At 46.9% G+C, this 22,246-nt stretch overlaps 1 protein-coding gene across 1 annotated transcript in view; it reads right to left on the reverse strand.

Moving 5' to 3' along the window:
• Positions 1-11,500: 11,500 nt before the first annotated feature.
• The window catches only part of SUGP1 (SURP and G-patch domain containing 1), a 170,901-nt gene continuing 160,155 nt past the window's right edge, over positions 11,501-22,246 (reverse strand). Inside the window, exon 14 of the mRNA XM_063914565.1 lies at positions 11,501-11,771. Within this exon, the coding sequence (XP_063770635.1) occupies positions 11,745-11,771 (27 nt within the window). The 3' untranslated portion in view covers positions 11,501-11,744. The remainder of the gene's footprint in view (positions 11,772-22,246) is intronic.

Consider the following 22,246-nt stretch of genomic DNA (forward strand, 5'->3'; position numbering starts at 1 on the left):
ACGTATCCAAAACGTCACCCTTTCTTGTGATGGTTACATCAAGATAATTGACTGTATCTCTGCTAATCTGGTAAGTAACTTTAACAGGGCTGTTAGACTGGTTATGTTCTTCAATTAAAGCCACAAATTCACATTCCAAACCCTGCCACAAAATGAGCACGTCATCTATATAGCGAAAATATGCAAATATTTTACTAGCAACTGTGGGGTTGGTGAAAAATACATCCTGCTCGATCATAAACATAAAAGAATTTGCTAGCGACGGAGCCACTGAGGACCCCATCGCCACACCGGATGTCTGCAGGTAATATTTCCCATCAAAATAGAAATAATTTTTGGATAAAATCATTTCTAACAAAGACATAAATAACTCTATATCTGGACCCACATATTTCACATTATTAGCCAGCAGCAACCTCACAGCCAACAGCCCCTGTCTATGAGGAATACATGTGTATAAATTACATACATCAACAGAAATAAGCAACAAATCAGTAGGTAATGAGGGTAACTTTCTCAACGACATAAGCAATGATGTGGTATCTTTCAGAAAAGTAGGTTTAGATTGAATTAGTGGCTGCAGAAAACCACCTAAATAAACTGATACCGGCTGGAAGATCGATCCCCGTGCAGATATAATAGGTCGCCCCGGTGGTCTAGTGGGGTGCTTATGCACCTTAGGCAACGTGTATAGAATCGGTTTAATGGGACAGGTAGTCACTAAACAATTCCTAACTTGGTCAGAAATTAAATTCTCTTTTACAGCATTGTCCAAGACAGAATCCAGTTCTTTCTTGAATATAGCCGTCGGGTCCTGCGTCAACAATTTGTAAGTGTCAGTGTCCGACAATTGTCGGTAGATCTCAGCCCGATATGACGAAAGGTCCTGTATGACAATAGAACCACCTTTGTCCGACTGACGAATGATGATGTCATCATAGGAGGAAAGTGTTTTTAGAGCCAATTTTTCTTTTTTATGTAAATTCCAATAATTAGGTTTAAACGCTCCTGGATTACTCATTACCTCATGGTTAAGTAACCTGGTAAATGTCTTTAAAGATGGATTATTACTGATGGGGTCAAATTTAGAGCGTGTTCTGAATGCCATAAGGTGGGGTGGTAACATACTTGCTTCAGAAGAAGGAGTCATTTTAGCAAAGTGTTCTTTAAGTTTAATATTTCTGTTAAGTTTAAACAGATCAACCTTCCATTGCAAATTGTCAAAAGGAGTAGTGGGGACGAAGGATAAACCTTTCTGCAGAACGTTCATTTCATCTTCAGAAAATGAACGTGACGATAAATTAAAAATTAAGTCCTGCGTTTGACTGGTGGCTTTTTGTTGTTTGTTCGAGAGCTCAACTCCAAAACCCAAATGGGGATACACCCGCCGCGGCAGGCAAAACACGCGGCAGGGGAAGAACAAACAACAAAAAGCCACCAGTCAAACGCAGGACTTAATTTTTAATTTATCGTCACGTTCATTTTCTGAAGATGAAATGAACGTTCTGCAGAAAGGTTTATCCTTCGTCCCCACTACTCCTTTTGACAATTTGCAATGGAAGGTTGATCTGTTTAAACTTAACAGAAATATTAAACTTAAAGAACACTTTGCTAAAATGACTCCTTCTTCTGAAGCAAGTATGTTACCACCCCACCTTATGGCATTCAGAACACGCTCTAAATTTGACCCCATCAGTAATAATCCATCTTTAAAGACATTTACCAGGTTACTTAACCATGAGGTAATGAGTAATCCAGGAGCGTTTAAACCTAATTATTGGAATTTACATAAAAAAGAAAAATTGGCTCTAAAAACACTTTCCTCCTATGATGACATCATCATTCGTCAGTCGGACAAAGGTGGTTCTATTGTCATACAGGACCTTTCGTCATATCGGGCTGAGATCTACCGACAATTGTCGGACACTGACACTTACAAATTGTTGACGCAGGACCCGACGGCTATATTCAAGAAAGAACTGGATTCTGTCTTGGACAATGCTGTAAAAGAGAATTTAATTTCTGACCAAGTTAGGAATTGTTTAGTGACTACCTGTCCCATTAAACCGATTCTATACACGTTGCCTAAGGTGCATAAGCACCCCACTAGACCACCGGGGCAACCTATTATATCTGCACGGGGATCGATCTTCCAGCCGGTATCAGTTTATTTAGGTGGTTTTCTGCAGCCACTAATTCAATCTAAACCTACTTTTCTGAAAGATACCACATCATTGCTTATGTCGTTGAGAAAGTTACCCTCATTACCTACTGATTTGTTGCTTATTTCTGTTGATGTATGTAATTTATACACATGTATTCCTCATAGACAGGGGCTGTTGGCTGTGAGGTTGCTGCTGGCTAATAATGTGAAATATGTGGGTCCAGATATAGAGTTATTTATGTCTTTGTTAGAAATGATTTTATCCAAAAATTATTTCTATTTTGATGGGAAATATTACCTGCAGACATCCGGTGTGGCGATGGGGTCCTCAGTGGCTCCGTCGCTAGCAAATTCTTTTATGTTTATGATCGAGCAGGATGTATTTTTCACCAACCCCACAGTTGCTAGTAAAATATTTGCATATTTTCGCTATATAGATGACGTGCTCATTTTGTGGCAGGGTTTGGAATGTGAATTTGTGGCTTTAATTGAAGAACATAACCAGTCTAACAGCCCTGTTAAATTTACTTACCAGATTAGCAGAGATACAGTCAATTATCTTGATGTAACCATCACAAGAAAGGGTGACGTTTTGGATACGTCATTATTTACTAAATCTACTGACAGAAATAATCTTTTGTTGGCTTCTAGTGCACACCCTAAGGCGTTAAAAGATTCTTTGCCTTATAGTCAATTTTTAAGGGTGTTACGTATTTCCAGCAATAGAACTGAAGCTCTGATGCAGGTTGATCTAATGTATAAAAAATTCTTGGAGAGAGGTTATTGTCCCAAGAACCTTGAGTTAATGAAACGTAAAGCTTTAGCAGTACCTATTGATAAGCTACTAGTGGGCAATAAGAAGACAACTAAGGCCACTAAACCCTTTGCGTGGCCTAACACATATACTCATTTAAGTCCTTTTGTGACTAAAACTGCCAAGAAACTTTGGCCTCTTGTCCAGACTGACAGGGATTTAAATCTGTCTGATTCTTCATTAATGCCTTGTTATCGCAGGGGCAAGAATCTTAAAAACTTTCTGGTTCGGACGGATATTACAGGTATGGGAGGTGATACAGTACGGGGCACAACCTTTTGGGGATCCCCTAAACATGGCTGTTTTCGTTGCCCGAACTGCACTACGTGTGGTTTTTTACAAACAGGTGCTGTATTCAATCATCCCTATTCTGGAAAAAAGTTTTTTATTAGACACCACCTTACCTGTGTTCAAGCCAATATGTGATTTATGTGATCACTTGCCCTTGCTCTTTACAATATGTGGGGAAGACGGAGCACCAATTTAAAGAGAGAATGGCACTTCATAGATCGGCGATTAAAGCCGCAATTCTCAAAGGCACTAGTGATCAGCCTTTAGCTCGCCATTATGCTACTGCTAAACATAGCTTAACAGCAATTAAATATAGAATGATCGATCATATTCCTGTCCTTAGTAGAGGAGGTGATAGAAAAAAACTGCTGTTACAGCGGGAGACACAGTGGATTGAAAGGCTTGGTACACTTTCCCCTCGAGGGTTAAATGAATCACTAGGGTTACACTGTTTCTTGTGATAATAAGATTGTTGCATCTTTAATACATTATTATAGATGGACACACAGCATGTTACTTTATAAGCTATCTCCAGGCAAGGAAGTGTCTTAGACTATGGAGTGTTTATTAGCACAGGCATTCCGTTCTGTTGGACATGTAGCTACTTTTGTATATAGCTACATGAGGAAATACTTGTTCTAAAAAGTCTAGTGCTTGTTGTTGGTTTTTAATATGGTCATTTTTTCACCTTTTTTATCTAGATGTTTTTTTTTTTCACATGTATGTGTGAGTTCTGTGATTTATAAATTTTTGATCACTGTGATGTTTATAATGTGCATTTCTTGTAATTGTGAACTTGATTCAGCTGCCTGCACGCCACGCCCGACACCACATTGATTGGTAGTGGGGTGGGACCTGACGTGCAATGTGTGGTTTCACTGATGCTATATATATGGTGTATACACAATGGTTTCTTATGCTGTCTGATAATCTTGATAAAAGTGCCGCCGAGCACTGAAACGTCGATTTAATCCAAGATGACTTTGTAGTCTTCATTTTATTTGTCCGGAGTGCCGCCGAGTGGTGTGTGGATAGATATATATATATATATATATAATGTGTATATGTATATGTGTGTGTGTATATATATATATATATACATATAATATAAAATCTAATAATAAGAATTTACTTACCGATAATTCTATTTCTCGTAGTCCGTAGTGGATGCTGGGGACTCCGTCAGGACCATGGGGTTTAGCGGCTCCGCAGGAGACAGGGCACAATAATAAAAGCTTTAGGATCAGGTGGTGTGCACTGGCTCCTCCCCCTATGACCCTCCTCCAAGCCTCAGTTAGGATACTGTGCCCGGACGAGCGTGCATAATAAGGAAGGATATTGAATCCCGGGTAAGACTCATACCAGCCACACCAATCACACCGTACAACCTGTGATCTGAACCCAGTTAACAGTATGATAACAACGAAGGAGCCTTTGAAAAGATGGCTCACAACAAGAATAACCCGATTTTTGTAACAATAACTATGTACAAGTATTGCAGACAATCCGCACTTGGGATGGGCGCCCAGCATCCACTACGGACTACGAGAAATAGAATTATCGGTAAGTAAATTCTTATTTTCTCTAACGTCCTAAGTGGATGCTGGGGACTCCGTCAGGACCATGGGGATTATACCAAAGCTCCCAAACGGGCGGGAGAGTGCGGATGACTCTGCAGCACCGAATGAGAGAACTCCAGGTCCTCCTCAGTCAGGGTGTGCCCCTGACCAAGTAGCAGCTCGGCAAAGTTGTAAAGCCGAGACCCCTCGGGCAGCCGCCCAAGATGAGCCCACTTCCTTGTGGAATGGGCTTTTACTGATTTTGGCTGTGGCAAGCCTGCCACAGAATGTGCAAGCTGAATTGTACTACAAATCCAGCGAACAATCAGCTGCTTAGAAGCAGGAACACCCATCTTGTTGGGTGCATACAGGCTAAACAGCGAGTCAGATTTTCTGACTCCAGTCGTCCTGGAAACATATTTTCAGGGCCCTGACAACGTCAAGTAACTTGGAGTCCTCCAAGTCCCTAGTAGCCGCAGGTACCACAATAGGTTGGTTCATGTGAAAAACAGAAAACACCTTAAGGAGAAATTGAGGATGAGTCCTCAATTCTGCCCTGTCAGAATGAAAAATTAAGTAAGGGCTTTTATATGATAAAGCCGCCCATTCTGACACACGCCTGGCTGAAGCCAGGGCTAATAGAATCTTCACCTTCCATGTGAAATATTTTAATTCCACAGTGGTGAGTGGATCAAACCAATGTGACTTTAGGAAACTCAAAACAACATTGAGATCCCAAGGTGCCACTGGGGGCACAAAAGGAGGCTGTATATGCAGTACCCCTTTTACAAACGTCTGAACTTCAGGCACTGAAGCCAGTTCTTTCTGGAAGAAATTCGACAGGGTCGAAATTTGAACCTTAATGGACCCTAATTTTAGGCCCATAGACAGTCCTGTTTTCAGGAAATGTAGGAAACGACCCAGTTGGAATTCCTCTGTAGTGACCTTCTTGGCCTCACACCACGCAACATATTTTCGCCAAATGCGGTGAAAATGTTTTGCGGTTACATCCTTCCTGGCTTCGACCAGGGTAGGGATGACTCCATCTGGAATGCCCTTTCAGGATCCGGCGTTCAACTGCCATGCCGTCAAACGCAGCCGCGGTAAGTCTTGGAACAGACAAGGCCCCTGCTGGAGCAGGTCCTTTCTTAAAGGTAGAGGCCACGGTTCTTCCGTGAGCATCTCTTGAAGTTCCGGGTACCAAGTCCTTCTTGACCCATCCGGAACCACGAGTATCGTTCTTACTCATCTCCTTCTTATGATTCTCAGTACTTTTGGTATGAGATGCATAGGAGGGAACACATACCCTGACTGGTACACCCACAGTGTTACCAGAGCGTCCACCACTATTGCCTGAGGGTCCCTTGACCTGGCGCAATATTTGTCTAGTTTTTTGTTCAGGCGGGACGCCATCATGTCCACCTTTGGTTTTTCCCAACGGTTTACAATCATGTGGAAGACTTCCCGCTGAAGTCCCCACTCTCCCGGGTGGAGGTTATGCCTGCTGAGGAAGTCTGCTTCCCAGTTTTCCACTCCCGGAATTAACACTGCTGAGAGTGTTATCACATGATTTTTCGCCCAGCGAAGAATCCTTGCAGTTTCTGCCATTTCCCTCCTGCTTCATGTGCCGCCCTGTCTGTTTACGTGGGCGACTGCCGTGATGTTGTCCCACTGGATCAATACCGGCTGACCTTGAAGCAGAGGTCTTGCTAAGCTTAGAGCCTTGTAAATTGCCCTTAGCTCCAGTATATTTATGTGGAGAGAAGTCTCCAGACTTGATCACACTCCCTGGAAATTTTTTCCTTGTGTGACTGCTCCCCAGCCACTCAGGCTGGCATCCGTGGTCACCAGGACCCAGTCCTGAATGTCGAATCTGCGGCCCTTTCATAGATGAGCACTCTGCAGCCACCGCAGAAGAAAACACCCTTGTCCTTGGAGACAGGGTTATCCGCTGATGCATCTGAAGATGCGATCCGGACCATTTTCCCAGCAGATTCCACTGAAAGGTTCTTGCGTGAAATCTACCGAATGGGATCGCTTTGTAAGAAACCACCATTTTTCACAGGACCCTTGTGCAATGATGCACTGATACTTTTCCTGGTTTTAGGAGGTTCCTGACTAGCTCGGATAACTCCCTGGCCTTCTTCTCCGGGAGAAAACATCCTTTTCTGGACTGTGTCCAGAATCATTCCTAGGAACATTAGACGTGTCGTCGGAAAAAGCTGCGATTTTGGAATATTTAGAATCCACTCGTGCTGTCGTAGAACTACTTGAGATAGTGCTACTCCGACCGCCAACTGTTCTCTGGACCTTGCCCTTATCAGGAAAGCGTCCATATTTCTTTTAGGAAGAATCATCATTTCGGCCATTACCATGGTAAAGACCCGGGGTGCCGTGGACAATCCAAACGGCAGCTTCTGAACTGATAGTGACAGTTCTGTACCACGAACCTGAGATACCCTTGGTGAGAAGGGCAAAATTTGGACATGTAGGTACGCGTCCCTGATATCCAGTGACACCATATCGTCCTGGTTCGCTATCACTGCTCTGAGTGACTCCATCTTGATTTGAACCCTTGTATGTAATTGTTCAAATCTTTTAGATCTCACCGAGCCGTTTGGCTTCAGTACCACAATATACTGTGGAATAATACCCCTTCCCTTGTTGTAGGAGGGGTACTTTGATTATCACCTGCTGGGAATACAGCCTGTGAATTTTTTCCCAATACTGCCTCCCTGTCGGAGGGAGACGTTGGTAAAGCAGACTTCAGGAACTTGTGAGGGGAAGACGTCTCGAATTTCCAATGTACACCTGGGATACTACGTGTAGGATCCAGGAGTCCACTTGCGAGTGAGCCCACTGCGTGCTGAAACTCTTGAGATGACCCCCCACCGCACCTGAGTCCGCTTGTATGGCCCCAGCGTCATGCTGCGGACTTGGCAGAAGCTGTGGAGGACTTCTGTTCCTGGGAATGGGCTGCCTGCTGCAGTCTTCTTCCCTTTCCTCTAACCCTGGGCAGATATGACTGGCCTTTTGCCCGCCTGCCTTTATGGGTACGAAAGGACTGAGACTGAAAAGACTGTGTCCTTTTCTGCTGAGATGTGACTTGGGGTAACAAAAGTGGATTTTCCAGCTGTTGCCATGGCCACCAGGTCCGATGGACCGCCCCTTTATACGGCAATACTTCCATGTGCCGTCTGGAATCTGCATCACCTGACCACTGTCGTGTCTATAAACATCGTCTGGCAGATATGGACATCACATCTACTCTTGATGCCAGAATGCAAATATCCCTCTGTGCATCTCGCATATATAGAAATGCATCCTTAAAATGCTCTATAGTCAATAAAATATTGTTCCTGTCCAGGGTATCAATATTTTCAGTCAGGAAATCCGACCAAGCCCCCCCAGCGCTGCACATCCAGGCTGAGGCGATTGCTGGTCGTAGTATAACACCAGTATGTGTGTATATACTTTTTAGGATATTTTTCAGCTTCCTATCAGCTGGCTCTTTGAGGGCGGCCGTATCTGGAGACGGTAACGCCACTTGTTTTTATAAGCGTGTGAGCGCCTTATCCACCCTAAGGTGTGTTTCCCAACTCGCCCTCACTTCTGTCGGGAAAGGGTATACCTCCAATAATTTTCTATCGGAGGAAACCCACGTATCATCACACACTTTAATTTATCTGATTCAGGAAAAACTACAAGTAGATTATTCCCACCCTACATAATACCCTTATTTGTGGTACTTGTAGTATCAGAAATATGTAACACCTCCTTCATTGCCCTTAACATGTAACGTGTGGCCCCAAAGGAAAATACGTTTGTTTCTTCACCGTCGACACTGAAGTCAGTGTCCGTGTCTGTGTCGACCAACTGAGGTAAATGGGCGTTTTTACAAGCCCCTGACGGTGTCTGAGACGCCTGGACAGGTACTAATTTGTTTGCCGGCCGTCTCATGTCGTCAACCGACCTTGCATCGTGTTGACATTATCACGTAATTCCTAAATAAGCCATCCATTTCGGTGTCGACTCCCTAGAGAGTGACATCACCAATACAGGCAATTTGCTCCGCCTCCTCACCAACATCGTCCTCCTACATGTCGACACACACGTACCGACACAGCACACACACAGGGAATGCTCTGATAGAGGACAGGACCCCACTAGCCCTTTGGGGAGACAGAGGGAGAGTTTGCCAGCACACACCAAAAACGCTATAATTATACAGGGACAACCCCTTATACAAGTGTTTTCCCTTATAGCATTTTCACATATGTAATCATATCGCCAAATAAGTGCCCCCCCTCTCTGTTTTAACCCTGTTTCTGTAGTGCAGTGCAGGGGAGAGCCTGGGAGCCTTCCTCACAGCAGAGCTGAGCAGGAAAATGGCGCCGTGTGCTGAGGAGAATAGGCCCCGCCCCCTAAAACGGCGGGCTCTTCTCCCGGAGTTTGTGAGATCTGGCAGGGGTTAAATACATCCATATAGCCTCAAGGGCTATATGTGATGTATTTTAGCCATAAAAAAGGTATAATACATTGCTGCCCAGGGCGCCCCCCCCAGCGCCCTGCACCCTCAGTGACCGCTGGTATGAAGTGTGCTGACAACAATGGCGCACAGCTGCAGTGCTGTGCGCTACCTTATGAAGACTGAAAGTCTTCTGCCGCCTGTTTCTGGACCTCTGGACCTCTTCAACTTCGGCATCTGCAAGGGGGGTCGGCGGCACGGCTCCGGGACGAACCCCAGGGTGAGACCTGTGTTCCGACTCCCTCTGGAGCTAATGGTGTCCAGTAGCCTAAGAAGCAAATCCATCCTGCACGCAGGTGAGTTTACTTCTCTCCCCTAAGTCCCTCGTAGCAGTGAGCCTGTTGCCAGCAGGACTCACTGAAAATAAAAAACCTAACTTAAACTTTTATTCTAAGCAGCTCAGGAGAGCCACCTAGATTGCACCCTTCTCGGCCGGGCACAAAAATCTAACTGAGGCTTGGAGGAGGGTCATAGGGGGAGGAGCCAGTGCACACCACCTGATCCTAAAGCTTTTATTATTGTGCCCTGTCTCCTGCGGAGCCGCTAAACCCCATGGTCCTGACGGAGTCCCCAGCATCCACTTAGGACGTTAGAGAAATATAATGTATATATGTGTGTGTGTGTGTGTGTGTGTGTGTGTGTGTGTGTGTGTGTGTGTGTATGTATGTATGTATGTATGTATGTATGTATATATATATATATATATATATATATATATATACACACACACACACATTACCAGTCAAAAGTTTGGACACACCTGTGGCGATAAAGGAAGCATCTTATCCTGTCCTGAAGCTTCAGGACCTTTTCTGGAGACAAACAGCCTTTGACTGTGTGTGTCCAGAAGTGCCCCCAGGTGCACCATGCTCTGAGCTGGGACCATCGAGGACTTCTTCCAGTGGCTTTTATTTATTTTTATTATGTGTGCCTAAGCCAGCGCATCTCTGCCGCAAGTCCCCGGGAACAGAACCGTGGAAGTATGTGGAGCCGCTTGGGAGGTGATGGAGCTGCAGCGCTGAAGTGTCACCCTGACATACAGCGCTGACAGCCCGGAGAAGAAATCTTCTGAGCAAGCTATTTTCAGGGCTGCCCAGTGCAGCCCTCCTCTTAGGTGACCTGCTACTGCAGGCACAAACTCAAAACTGAGCTCCTAGTGCCTGGAGGTGGGGTTTACAGGGGAGGCCCCAATGCATCCTGGGACAGTCTAAAGTTTTAGCCTGTTGGTGCCTCTGGATCAAGATCTACTCTACACCCCAATGTTTTCCTGTGGAAACCAATGTATCCTGCTGCAGAAATAAAACTACTTTTTCCAGTTGCTATACAAGAGCTTTTACCCTAGCCCATTGCAGCCATCAGGAGTGTTACTTGCATATTAAATTCAGGTAAATAGTATATGCTAGTCACTCTAATGAGCAGTACCATGCATTTTCACTGCCCACCGCTCCCTAGACTAGTAGAAAGAATTTAAAGCCAAGATATGAAGGAATGAAGCCAGCAGGGGAGAGCCCTGTGATTGATTTACAGTACATATCAGGTGAGCTACTGGTGGCTTAATATTTATCCAAGTAAAATATGCACCAAATCTGTCTCCTACCTCTTACCTCCCTAGTGTAACCTAGTCTTTAAACTGCAGATGAAACACCAATGAACTCTATCCTAGGCCTCTCACACACACTTAATACATCAGCATATTCCACGCTTCCTGCTTCATACCCCTTTTCCACTAGCTCAAAAAACACGGGTAAATGCACGGGGGCGCGCATTTACCCGTGTTTTTGGCAAGTGGAAAAGGGTAAACCCGGATCAAGTGACCCGTGAATCCTACCCGGCTATTTACCTGGGTAGGACACGGGAATGATCCGGGTAGGGTGTAGTGTAAACGGGAGCCGTGTCGATGCGACACGGCTCCCGTTTACACTGTATGGATGGGCGGCGCTGGGAGATCATGTGATCTCCCTGCGCCGCCCCTGCCGTGTAGCTAGAAGCGTCACCAACCCGGCATATGCCGGGTTGTGACTGCTAATGGGAAAGGGACCGAGCACGGGTCGCAGCAGGGGGCAGCTCCCGTGTCAGGCTCCCGGCTGCGACCCGTGCTCGTAGGTGTAAAAGGGGTATTGATTAGAAAGAAGAGATTGATAGTCTTGAGTTAAAAACATATTTATTAGATCTATGTTTTCCACTGAGCGAGTCAACAGTGAGATGGTAACCTAGGGTACAAGTGTGCATCAGTTAATGGTTAAATTACTGCTGGAGGACTTCAAGGTCTCTTGTGTAGAATGGGATAAATAGGTGGTTGCAGCCTGCATACTAGATAAACACATTACAAACGTCAGATGTAGTCCAGTGTTCTCCGGAGATAACAATGAGACAGATTTCACCAACCGATTAGTAGTACGGGCGTCTTGGGTTATTCTGCAAAATGGAATAACAATTATATCAGCAAACAATGCAATTATTCTCACATACTTCTTGTAGTTTACATAGCATCAACAAGCACACTGTACAGTCAGGTGTTAATTAATTCACACCAGAGTCTGACACTATTGCAGATCAGTCTCATTTTTTAGATTAACAGTAGATAGCACCCTGGTCAGAAGAAAGCCGAAATTCACAGGAAAGCCACAACTGCCAACCACATTTAAATCTTTACAGCTACCCATATAGACAGCCAATTTGGTCATTTTAGGGCACATAGCTACATGAAATAAATTTGGCAGAGGACTGAATTTTCCCATTGCACCCAATGTGCTGCCCATTCATTCTGCCCAAAGACCTTACCTGGAATGGTAGGTGAATGTGCTCCCATTAAATATTTAAGGTTTAACCTGGGGAATGGGCTACCCTGACCAATCTGGGTATCCAGGCTACAACAGAGCAACCCTGCCAGTTAAGTGACAATGACAGGCATGAGGAAAATGCATTCTGATTTCCTGCCACACTGCTACAGTTCACAATGTGGGCTGTGGAACACTTTGGCTCACAAGTGAGCCACAGAAACTATCATGCAAAAAATAAGAATTTACTCACCGGTAATTCTATTTCTCGTAGACCGTAGTGGATGCTGGGTACTCCGTAAGGACCATGGGGAATAGACGGGCTCCGCAGGAGACTGGGCACTCTAAAGAAAGATTAGGTACTATATCTGGTGTGCACTGGCTCCTCCCTCTATGCCCCTCCTCCAGACCTCAGTTAGGGAAACTGTGCCCGGAAAAGCTGACATTGCTAGGAAAGGATTTGGAATCCAGGGAAAGACTCATACCAGCCACACCAATCACACTGTACAACTTGTGATAACTATACCCAGTTAACAGTATGAACAACAACTGAGCCTCATTCAACAGATGGCTCAGAACAATAACCCTATAGTTAAGCAATAACTATATACATGTATTGCAGAAAGTCCGCACTTGGGACGGGCTCCCAGCATCCACTACGGACTACGAGAAATAGAATTACCGGTGAGTAAATTCTTATTTTCTCTGACGTCCTAGTGGATGCTGGGTACTCCATAAGGACCATGGGGATTATACCAAAGCTCCCAAACGGGCGGGAGAGTGCGGATGACTCTGCAGCACCGAATGAGCAAACTCAAGGTCCATCCTCAGCCAGGGTATCAAACTTGTAGAATTTTGCAAAAGTGTTTGATCCCGACCAAGTAGCAGCTCGGCAAAGTTGTAAAGCCGAGACCCCTCGGGCAGCCGCCCAAGAAGAGCCCACCTTCCTCGTGGAATGGGCTTTCACTGATTTAGGATGCGGCAGTCCAGCCGCAGAATGTGCAAGTTGAATCGTGCTACAGATCCAGCGAGCAATAGTCTGCTTTGAAGCAGGAGCACCCAGTTTGTTGGGTGCATGCAGGATAAACAGCGAGTCAGTTTTTCTGACTCTAGCCGTCCTGGAAACATAGATTTTCAGGGCCCGGACTACGTCCAGCAACTTGGAATCCTCCAAGTCCCGAGTAGCCGCAGGCACCACAATAGGTTGGTTCAAATGAAACGCTGATACCACCTTTGGGAGAAATTGGGGACGAGTCCTCAATTCTGCCCTGTCCATATGGAAAATCAGATATGGGCTTTTACAGGACAAAGCCGCCAATTCTGACACATGCCTAGCTGAGTCCAAGGCCAACAGCATGACTACCTTCCCAGTGAGATACTTCAACTCCACGGTCTGAAGTGGCTCGAACCAATGTGATTTTAGGAAATCCAACACAACGTTGAGATCCCAAGGTGCCACTGGAGGCACAAAAGGGGGCTGAATATGCAGCACTCCCTTAACAAACGTCTGAACTTCAGGCAGTGAAGCCAGTTCTTTTTGAAAGAAAATAGACAGGGCCGAAATCTGGACTTTAATGGATCCTAATTTTAGGCCCATAGTCACTCCTGACTGTAGGAAGTGCAGAAATCGACCCAGCTGAAATTCCTCTGTTGGGGCCTTCCTGGCCTCACACCAAGCAACATATTTTCGCCATATGCGGTGATAATGTTGTGCTGTCACATCCTTCCTAGCTTTCATCAGCGTAGGAATGACTTCATCCGGAATGCCCTTTTCCATTAGGATCCGGCGTTCAACCGCCATGCCGTCAAACGCAGCCGCGGTAAGTCTTGGAACAGACAGGGCCCCTGCTGTAGCAGGTCCTGTCGGAGCGGCAGAGGCCAAGGGTCCTCTGAGATCATTTCTTGTAGCTCCGGGTACCAAGTTCTTCTTGGCCAATCCGGAACGATGAGTATAGTTCTTACTCCTCTCTTTCTTATTATCCTCAGTACCTTTGGTATGAGAGGAAGAGGAGGGAACACATAAACCGACTGGTACACCCACGGTATCACTAGAGCGTCCACAGCTATCGCCTGAGGGTCACTTGACCTGGCGCAATATCTTTTTAGCTTTTTGTTGAGGCGGGACGCCATCATGTCCACCTGTGGCCTTTCCCAACGATTTACAATCAGCTTGAAGACTTCTGGATGAAGTCCCCACTCTCCCGGGTGGAGGTCGTGCCTGCTGAGGAAGTCTGCTTCCCAGTTGTCCACTCCCGGAATGAACACTGCTGACAGTGCTAGCACGTGATTCTCCGCCCATCGAAGAATCCTTGTGGCTTCTGCCATCGCCATCCTGCTTCTTGTGCCGCCCTGTCGGTTTACATGAGCGACCGCCGTGATGTTGTCTGACTGAATCAGCACCGGTTGGTTTTGAAGCAGGGGTTCTGCTTGACTTAGGGCATTGTAAATGGCCCTTAGTTCCAGAATATTTATGTGTAGGGAAGTCTCCTGACTCGATCATTGTCCTTGGAAGTTTCTTCCCTGAGTGACTGCCCCCCAACCTCGGAGGCTTGCATCCGTGGTCACCAGGACCCAGTCCTGAATGCCGAATCTGCGGCCCTCGAGAAGATGAGCACTCTGCAGCCACCACAGCAGAGAGACACCCTGGCCCTCGGGGACAGGGTGATCAACCGATGCATCTGAAGATGCGATCCGGACCACTTGTCTAACAGATCCCACTGAAAGATCCGTGCATGGAACCTGTCGAAGGGAATTGCTTCGTAAGAAGCTACCATCTTTCCCAGGACTCGCGTGCAGTGATGCACCGACACCTGTTTTGGTTTCAGGAGGTCCCTGACCAGAGATGACAATTCCTGGTCCTTCTCCTCCGGGAGAAACACCTTCTTCTGTTCTGTGTCCAGAATCATGCCCAAGAACAGCAGACGCGTCGTAGGAATCAGCTGCGACTTTGGAATATTCAGAATCCAGCCGTGCTGTTGTAGCACTTCCCGAGATAGTGCTACTCCGACTAACAACTGCTCCTTGGACCTTGCCTTTATAAGGAGATCGTCCAAGTACGGGATAATTATAACTCCCTTCTTTCGAAGGAGTATCATCATTTCGGCCATTACCTTGGTAAATACCCTCGGTGCCATGGACAGACCAAACGGCAACGTCTGGAATTGGTAATGACAGTCCTGTACCACAAACCTGAGGTACTCCTGGTGAGGTGGGTAAATAGGGACATGTAGGTAAGCATCCTTGATGTCCAGTGACACCATAAAATCCCCCTCTTCCAGGCTTGCAATAACCGCCCTGAGAGATTCCATTTTGAACTTGAACTTCCTTATATAAGTGTTCAAGGATTTCAAATTTAGAATGGGTCTCACCGAACAGTCTGGTTTCGGTACCACAAACATTGTGGAATAGTAACCCCGTCCCTGTTGAAGGAGGGGAACTTTGATTATCACCTGCTGAAGGTACAGCTTGTTAATTGCCGTCAGTACTACCTCCCTTTCCTTGGGAGCAGCTGGCAAGGCTGATTTGAGGTAACGGCGAGGGGGAGACGCCTCGAACTCCAGCTTGTATCCCTGAGATACCACTTGTAGAACCCAGAGATCCACCTGTGAGCGAACCCACTGGTCGCTGAAGTTCCGGAGACGCGCCCCCACTGCACCTGGCTCCACCTGTGGAGCCCCAGCGTCATGCGGTGGACTTAGTGGAAGCAGGGGAGGATTTTTGTTCCTGGGAACTGGCTGTCTGGTGCAGCTTTTTCCCTCTACCCCTGCCTCTGGGCAGAAAGGACGCGCCTCTGACCCGCTTGCCTTTCTGAGGCCGAAAGGACTGTACTTGATAATACGGTGCTTTCTTAGGCTGTGAGGGAACCGGAGTTAAAAAAGTCGACTTCCCAGCTGTTGCTGTGGATACGAGGTCCGAGAGACCGTCCCCAAACAATTCCTCACCCTTATAAGGCAAAACCTCCATGTGCCTTTTAGAATCAGCATCACCTGTCCACTGCCGAGTCCATAATACTCTCCTGGCAGAAATGGACATTGCATTAATTCTAGATGCCAGCCGGCAAATGTCTCTCTGTGCATCCCTCATATATAAGACTACGTCTTTAATATGCTCTATGGTTAGCAAAATAGTATCCCTGTCAAGGGAATCAATGTTATCTGACAGGGTATCAGACCAAGCAGCTGCAGCACTACACATCCATGCTGAAGCAATTGCAGGTCTCAGTATAGTTCCTGAGTGTGTATACACAGACTTCAGGATAGCCTCCTGCTTTCTATCTGCAGGCTCCTTTAAGGTGGCCGTATCCTGAGACGGCAGTGCCACCTTTTTTGATAAGCGTGTGAGCGCCTTGTCCACCCTAGGGGATGATTCCCAACGCAACCTGTCCGTTGGCGGGAAAGGGTACGCCATTAGTAACCTCTTAGAAATCACTAATTTCTTATCTGGGGAACACCACGCTTCTTCACACAATTCATTTAACTCATCAGATGGGGGAAAAGTCACTGGCTGCTTTTTCTCCCCAAACATAATACCCTTTTTAGTGGTAACCGGGTTAATGTCAGAAATGTGCAACACATTTTTCATTGCCGTAATCATGCATCAGATGGCCCTTGTGGACTGTACATTTGTCTCATCCCCGTCTACACTGGAGTCAGACTCCGTGTCGACATCTGTGTCTGCCATCTGAGGTAGCGGGCGTTTTTGAGCCCCTGATGGCCTCTGAGACGCCTGGGCAGGCGCGGGCTGAGATGCCGGCTGTCCCAAAGCTGTTACGTCATCGAACCTTTTATGCAAGGAGTTGACACTGTCTGTTAATACCTTCCACATATCCATCCACTCTGGTGTCGGCGCCGCAGGGGGCGACATCACACTTATCGGCTCCTGCTCCGCCTCCACGTAAGCGTCCTCAAACATGTCGACACAGCCGTACCGACACACCGCACACACAGGGAATGCTCTGACTGAGGACAGGACCCCACAAAGTCCTTTGGGGAGACAGAGAGAGAGTATGCCAGCACACACCAGAGCGCTATATAACAGAGGGATTTACACTAACACAAAGTGAATTTTCCCCCAATAGCTGCTTATATCACCTTTCTGCGTCTAAATTTATGTGCCCCCCCTCTCTTTTTTACCCTTCTCGTAGTGTATACTGCAGGGGAGAGCCTGGGGAGCGTCCTTCCAGCGGAGCTGTGAAGAGAAAATGGCGCCGGTGTACTGAGGGAGATGGCCCCGCCCCCTCCGCGGCGGGCTTCTCCCGCTTTTTTAATAATATTTATGGCGGGGGATTAGGCACATATACAGTTTATAACTGTATTATGTGCACTTTGCCAAAAAGGTATACATATTGCAGCCCGGGGCGCCCCCCCCCAGCGCCCTGCACCCACCAGTGACCGGAGCGTGTGGTGTGCTGTGGGAGCAATGGCGCACAGCTGCAGTGCTGTGCGCTACCTTATTGAAGACCGGAGTCTTCAGCCGCCGATTTTCTCCTGGTTCTTCCGTCTTCTGGCTCTGCAAGGGGGACGGCGGCGCGGCTCCGGGAACGGACGATCGAGGTCGGGCCCTGTGTTCGATCCCTCTGGAGCTAATGGTGTCCAGTAGCCTTAGAAGCACAAGCTAGCTGCAAGCAGGTAGGTTTGCTTCTCTCCCCTCAGTCCCTCGTAGCAGTGAGTCTGTTGCCAGCAGATCTCACTGAAAATAAAAAACCTAACAAATACTTTCTTTTCTAGTAAGCTCAGGAGAGCCCACTAGGTGCATCCAGCTCTGGCCGGGCACAGATTCTAACTGAGGTCTGGAGGAGGGGCATAGAGGGAGGAGCCAGTGCACACCAGATATAGTACCTAATCTTTCTTTAAGAGTGCCCAGTCTCCTGCGGAGCCCGTCTATTCCCCATGGTCCTTATGGAGTACCCAGCATCCACTAGGACGTCAGAGAAATTATACATGGTTCATTCTGCAAGAGCTAAACTGACAGAACAGGAACTAAAAATATTTTTGGGTGGCGTACATACAGCATGCTATAGGGAGAATCAATCAATGGGACATGATACAGGACAATTGATATGGGGAAGTATCAATACAGACAGGTTGATAAGATAGGATGCAGTTAAGTTGCATCGTATCGGCTGTTGGGAACCCGGTGGTCAGGATACAGACGACGGAATCTCAACAGCCGACAATGCCGATAGCCAGAATCCCGGCTCAAAGGGGCTATTCCCACTCGTGGGTGTCCACGACACCCATAGAGTGGGAATAGAACCTGTGGCGAGTGCAGCGAGCCCGCAAGGGGACTCTTTCACTCGCCCCACTGCCAGTATACTGGCGGCCGGGAAGCCGCTGTCGGTAATTCATACTGATCCAGATAAGATGAGAAGCATCAATACATGTGGTAGGGAATATAGACTGTCTGCTCCACTGAGTCAGAGGCTGATGTCAATGGTCACATATCTTCTGTAAAGTACTGCAGAATATGTATACGCTATATGCTGTAAATAACAGGTAATAATAATAATAATCTTTTATATTGAGGTTTTTCATTATAGTATACCCCTACTGGGTTATACCTTCAAAGTTTTCAACCTCTACAGGCAGAGGCAGGCTTACTATCCAACAGGCCTATGTGTCGGCAGCCTTGCCTGTTCCACAGTCTCTTAAGGCCCACTCTACTAGATCGGTGGGTTCTTCCTGGGCGGCTGCCCGTGGAGTCTCGGCCTTGCAACTGTGCCGAGCCGCTACTTGGTCGGGGAAGAACACCTTTGTGAAGTTCTACAGGTTTGATACCCTGGCCAAAGACGATTCCCAGTTTGGGCAGGCGGTGCTGCAGACGTCTCTGCACATTCCCATCCGTTCTGGAAACTTTGGGATGTCCCCATCATACTAGATTTCCCCAATATCCCTTATGGATGCTAGAGAAAATAGGATTTTAATTACCTACCGGTAAATCCTTATTGGGCGCCCGTCTCAGTGCATTGACTTGTCTGCGGGATGTCTTTTCTATGGTTGCCTGTTCAAGCTGTGGCTGTTTTGTTACCAGCCGTTGCTGGTTGTTTTATGCTAGTGGTGTGCTGGTGTGTAAATCTCACCACTCATTGTTGTTTGTTCCTTCTCTCAAGTATGTCCTTTCTCCTTCGGGCACTATTTTACCTATGACTGCCTGTGGGAGGAGGCATAGAGGGGAGGAGACAGCACACCCAGTGGAAGAAAATAGGATTTTGGTACTTACCAGGTAAATCCTTTTCTTTGAATCCATAGGGGGCACTGGAGTACTCTTGGGATATGGACGGCTTCCGTAGGAACAGCACTGAATATTTAAATTTAGAACACTCCACCCCTCCATATCCCCGAGTACCTCAGTGTTTTTTACTGAGCCGAACAGGAACTATAGAGAGGTTGACAATGGAGTATTACATATAACATAACGGACAATAACGAAGTTGACACATAACGTTACTGACAACTAAACAGTTGACACCCTAACCAGCACTTGATAATTTGAACCAGTCGGTGAGAGTGTGTTACCATAAGATCCTCAGAACTCACCACAACTAGGTAAAACTGCTCTGGGTGGGCGTCCAGTGCCCCCTATGGATTCAAAGAAAAGGATTTACCTGGTAAGTACCAAAATCCTATTTTCTTTTTCATCCACTAGGGGTCACTGGAGTACTCTTGGGACGTACCAAAGCTTCCCCCGTGGGCGGGAGAGCCGTTTGGCACCTGTAACACTAGGCGGCCAAAGCTAGATGCTGATGCCGCAAACGTATCAAACTTGTAAAAGCGCACAAACGTGTGCACTGAAGACCATGTAGCCGCACGGCAAAGCTGCGTCGTAGAAGCTCCCCGACCAGCTGCCCATGAAGTTCCCACAGAACGTGTGGAATGAGCGGTTACTGATGCAGGCGGCTGTAACCTAGCATGAAGGTAAGCCTGACGTATGGTCAGTTTTATCCATCTGGATAAGGTTTGTTTAGACGCTGGCCAACCCATCTTGGCAGCATCATAGAGAACAAACAACGTATCCGTCTTACAAACTGAAGACGCTCGGGATACATAAACGCGTAATGCGCGTACCACATCCAGAGTTCCAGAATGTGCTGTCAACACAGGAACTACTATTGGTTGATTGATGTGAAAAGATGACACTACCTTTGGTAAGAAAGCGGGATTCGTCCGAAGTTCCGCTCTGTCATCATGAAACACCAAATATGGTGACTTGCATGACAAGGCACCCAAATCCGAAACACGCCTTGCCGAAGCTAAGGCTAGAAGAAAAATTGTTTTCCAAGTGAGAAACTTTATATCCACTTGCTGTAAGGGTTCAAAATATGAAGACTGTAAGAAATCTAAAACCAGATTCAAGTCCTATGGCGCTGTAGGCGGAATGAATGGAGGCTGTACTCTGAGGACACCTTGGAGAAAAGTGCGTATAGACGGCAATAGAGCCAATCGTCTTTGAAAGTAAATTGACAAAGCAGATACCTGCACCTTTAGTGTAGATAAACGCAGTCCTCCATCCAACCCTGTTTGTAGAAACAACAAAAGGCGGGATAACTTGAAAGATGATGTCGGAAACTTCAGAGCTTCACACCAACCTATATAGGCACGCCATATTCTGTAATAATGAGCTGCCGTAACCGGCTTATTAGCTCGTAACATGGTTGGTATAACCGATTCTGGAATGCCCTCTCTTCTTAAGAGGGCGGTCTCAACAGCCACCCCGTCAAACGCAGCCGCGCTAAATTGGGGTAAAGGAACGGACCCTGTTGTAACAGGTCTGGACGTAGTGGGAGCGGCCAAGGATCGTCTGCGAGTAGTCCTTGGAGATCCGAGAACCAAGCTCTCCGAGGCCAATGAGGCGCCACTAGTATGACTGTGACAGACTCTCTTTTGATCCGTTTTAGCACCAGAGGGAGCAACGGAAACGGTGGAAACAGATACACAAGACTGTACGGCCACGCGACAGTGAGAGCATCCACCGCCACTGCCTTTGGATCTCTTGTTCTGGACACATACTGGAACGTTTGGTGATTGTGTCGAGACGCCATCAGGTCCACCTGAGGATAACCCCATCGCTGAACCAACATGTGAAACACTTCTGGATTTAATGCCCATTCGCCTGGATGAAAATCCCGACGACTGAGATAATCCGCTTCCCAGTTGTCCACTCCCGGAATGAACACGGCCGACAATATCACCTGGTGGTATTCCGCCCAATTGAGGATTCAAGCTACTTCCCGCATTGCCATGCGGCTTCTCGTTCCTCCTTGTTTGTTGATGTATGCGACCGCCGTCGCATTGTCTGACTGCACTTGGACAGGCTGAGAGCGAAGCATGTACACTGCTTGTCGTAGCGCATTGTAAACTGCGCGGAGTTCCAAGACATTTATAGACAGCAATCTTTCGTGATCCGCCCAGAGACCCTGGAGCTGACAATTTTGAATTACCGCTCCCCAACCTCCGAGACTGGCGTCCGTAGTTAGAATTATCCAATTCCAGCCTCCGAACCGTCTTCCTGCGGTTAAATTGTGTTCCTTGAGCCACCAGAGCAGAGACACTCTTGCCCTTGGCGACAACCTCACCCTGTGGTGAATCTGCAGATGCGAGCCCGACCACTGTGCGAGCACATTCAGTTGAAATGGACGCGAGTGAAATCTTCCGAACTGAAGCGCTTCGAAAGCTGCCACCATTGTGCCTAAGAGGCGAATGCACAAGTGTACAGACACTGTGCGTGGCTTGAGCACTAACTGTACTAGATGGCGTAAAACTTGTACTTTCTGTTGTGGTAGGTAAATTCTTTGATTGACCGTATTGAGAATCATACCTAGGAATTGAAGGCGTTGAGACGGAATTAGATGTGATTTCTTGAAATGGACAATCCAACCGTGGTGAACCAGTACATCGTACGTTAGCAGCGCATGTTGGAGAAGCATCTGTTGAGACGGAGCTTTGATGAGCAGATCGTCTAAATACGGAACTATTGTCACTCCCAGGGATCTGAGATGAGCTATCATCACAGACATCACTTTGGTGAATAACCGAGGCGCTGACGACAGGCCAAACGGTAGAGCCTGAAACTGGTAATGGTTCTGGCGTATTGCAAACCGTAAGAATTTCTGATGAG

The sequence above is a fragment of the Pseudophryne corroboree genome, chromosome 1 (genome assembly GCF_028390025.1).
Source record: "Pseudophryne corroboree isolate aPseCor3 chromosome 1, aPseCor3.hap2, whole genome shotgun sequence".
Classification (NCBI taxonomy): domain Eukaryota; kingdom Metazoa; phylum Chordata; class Amphibia; order Anura; family Myobatrachidae; genus Pseudophryne; species Pseudophryne corroboree.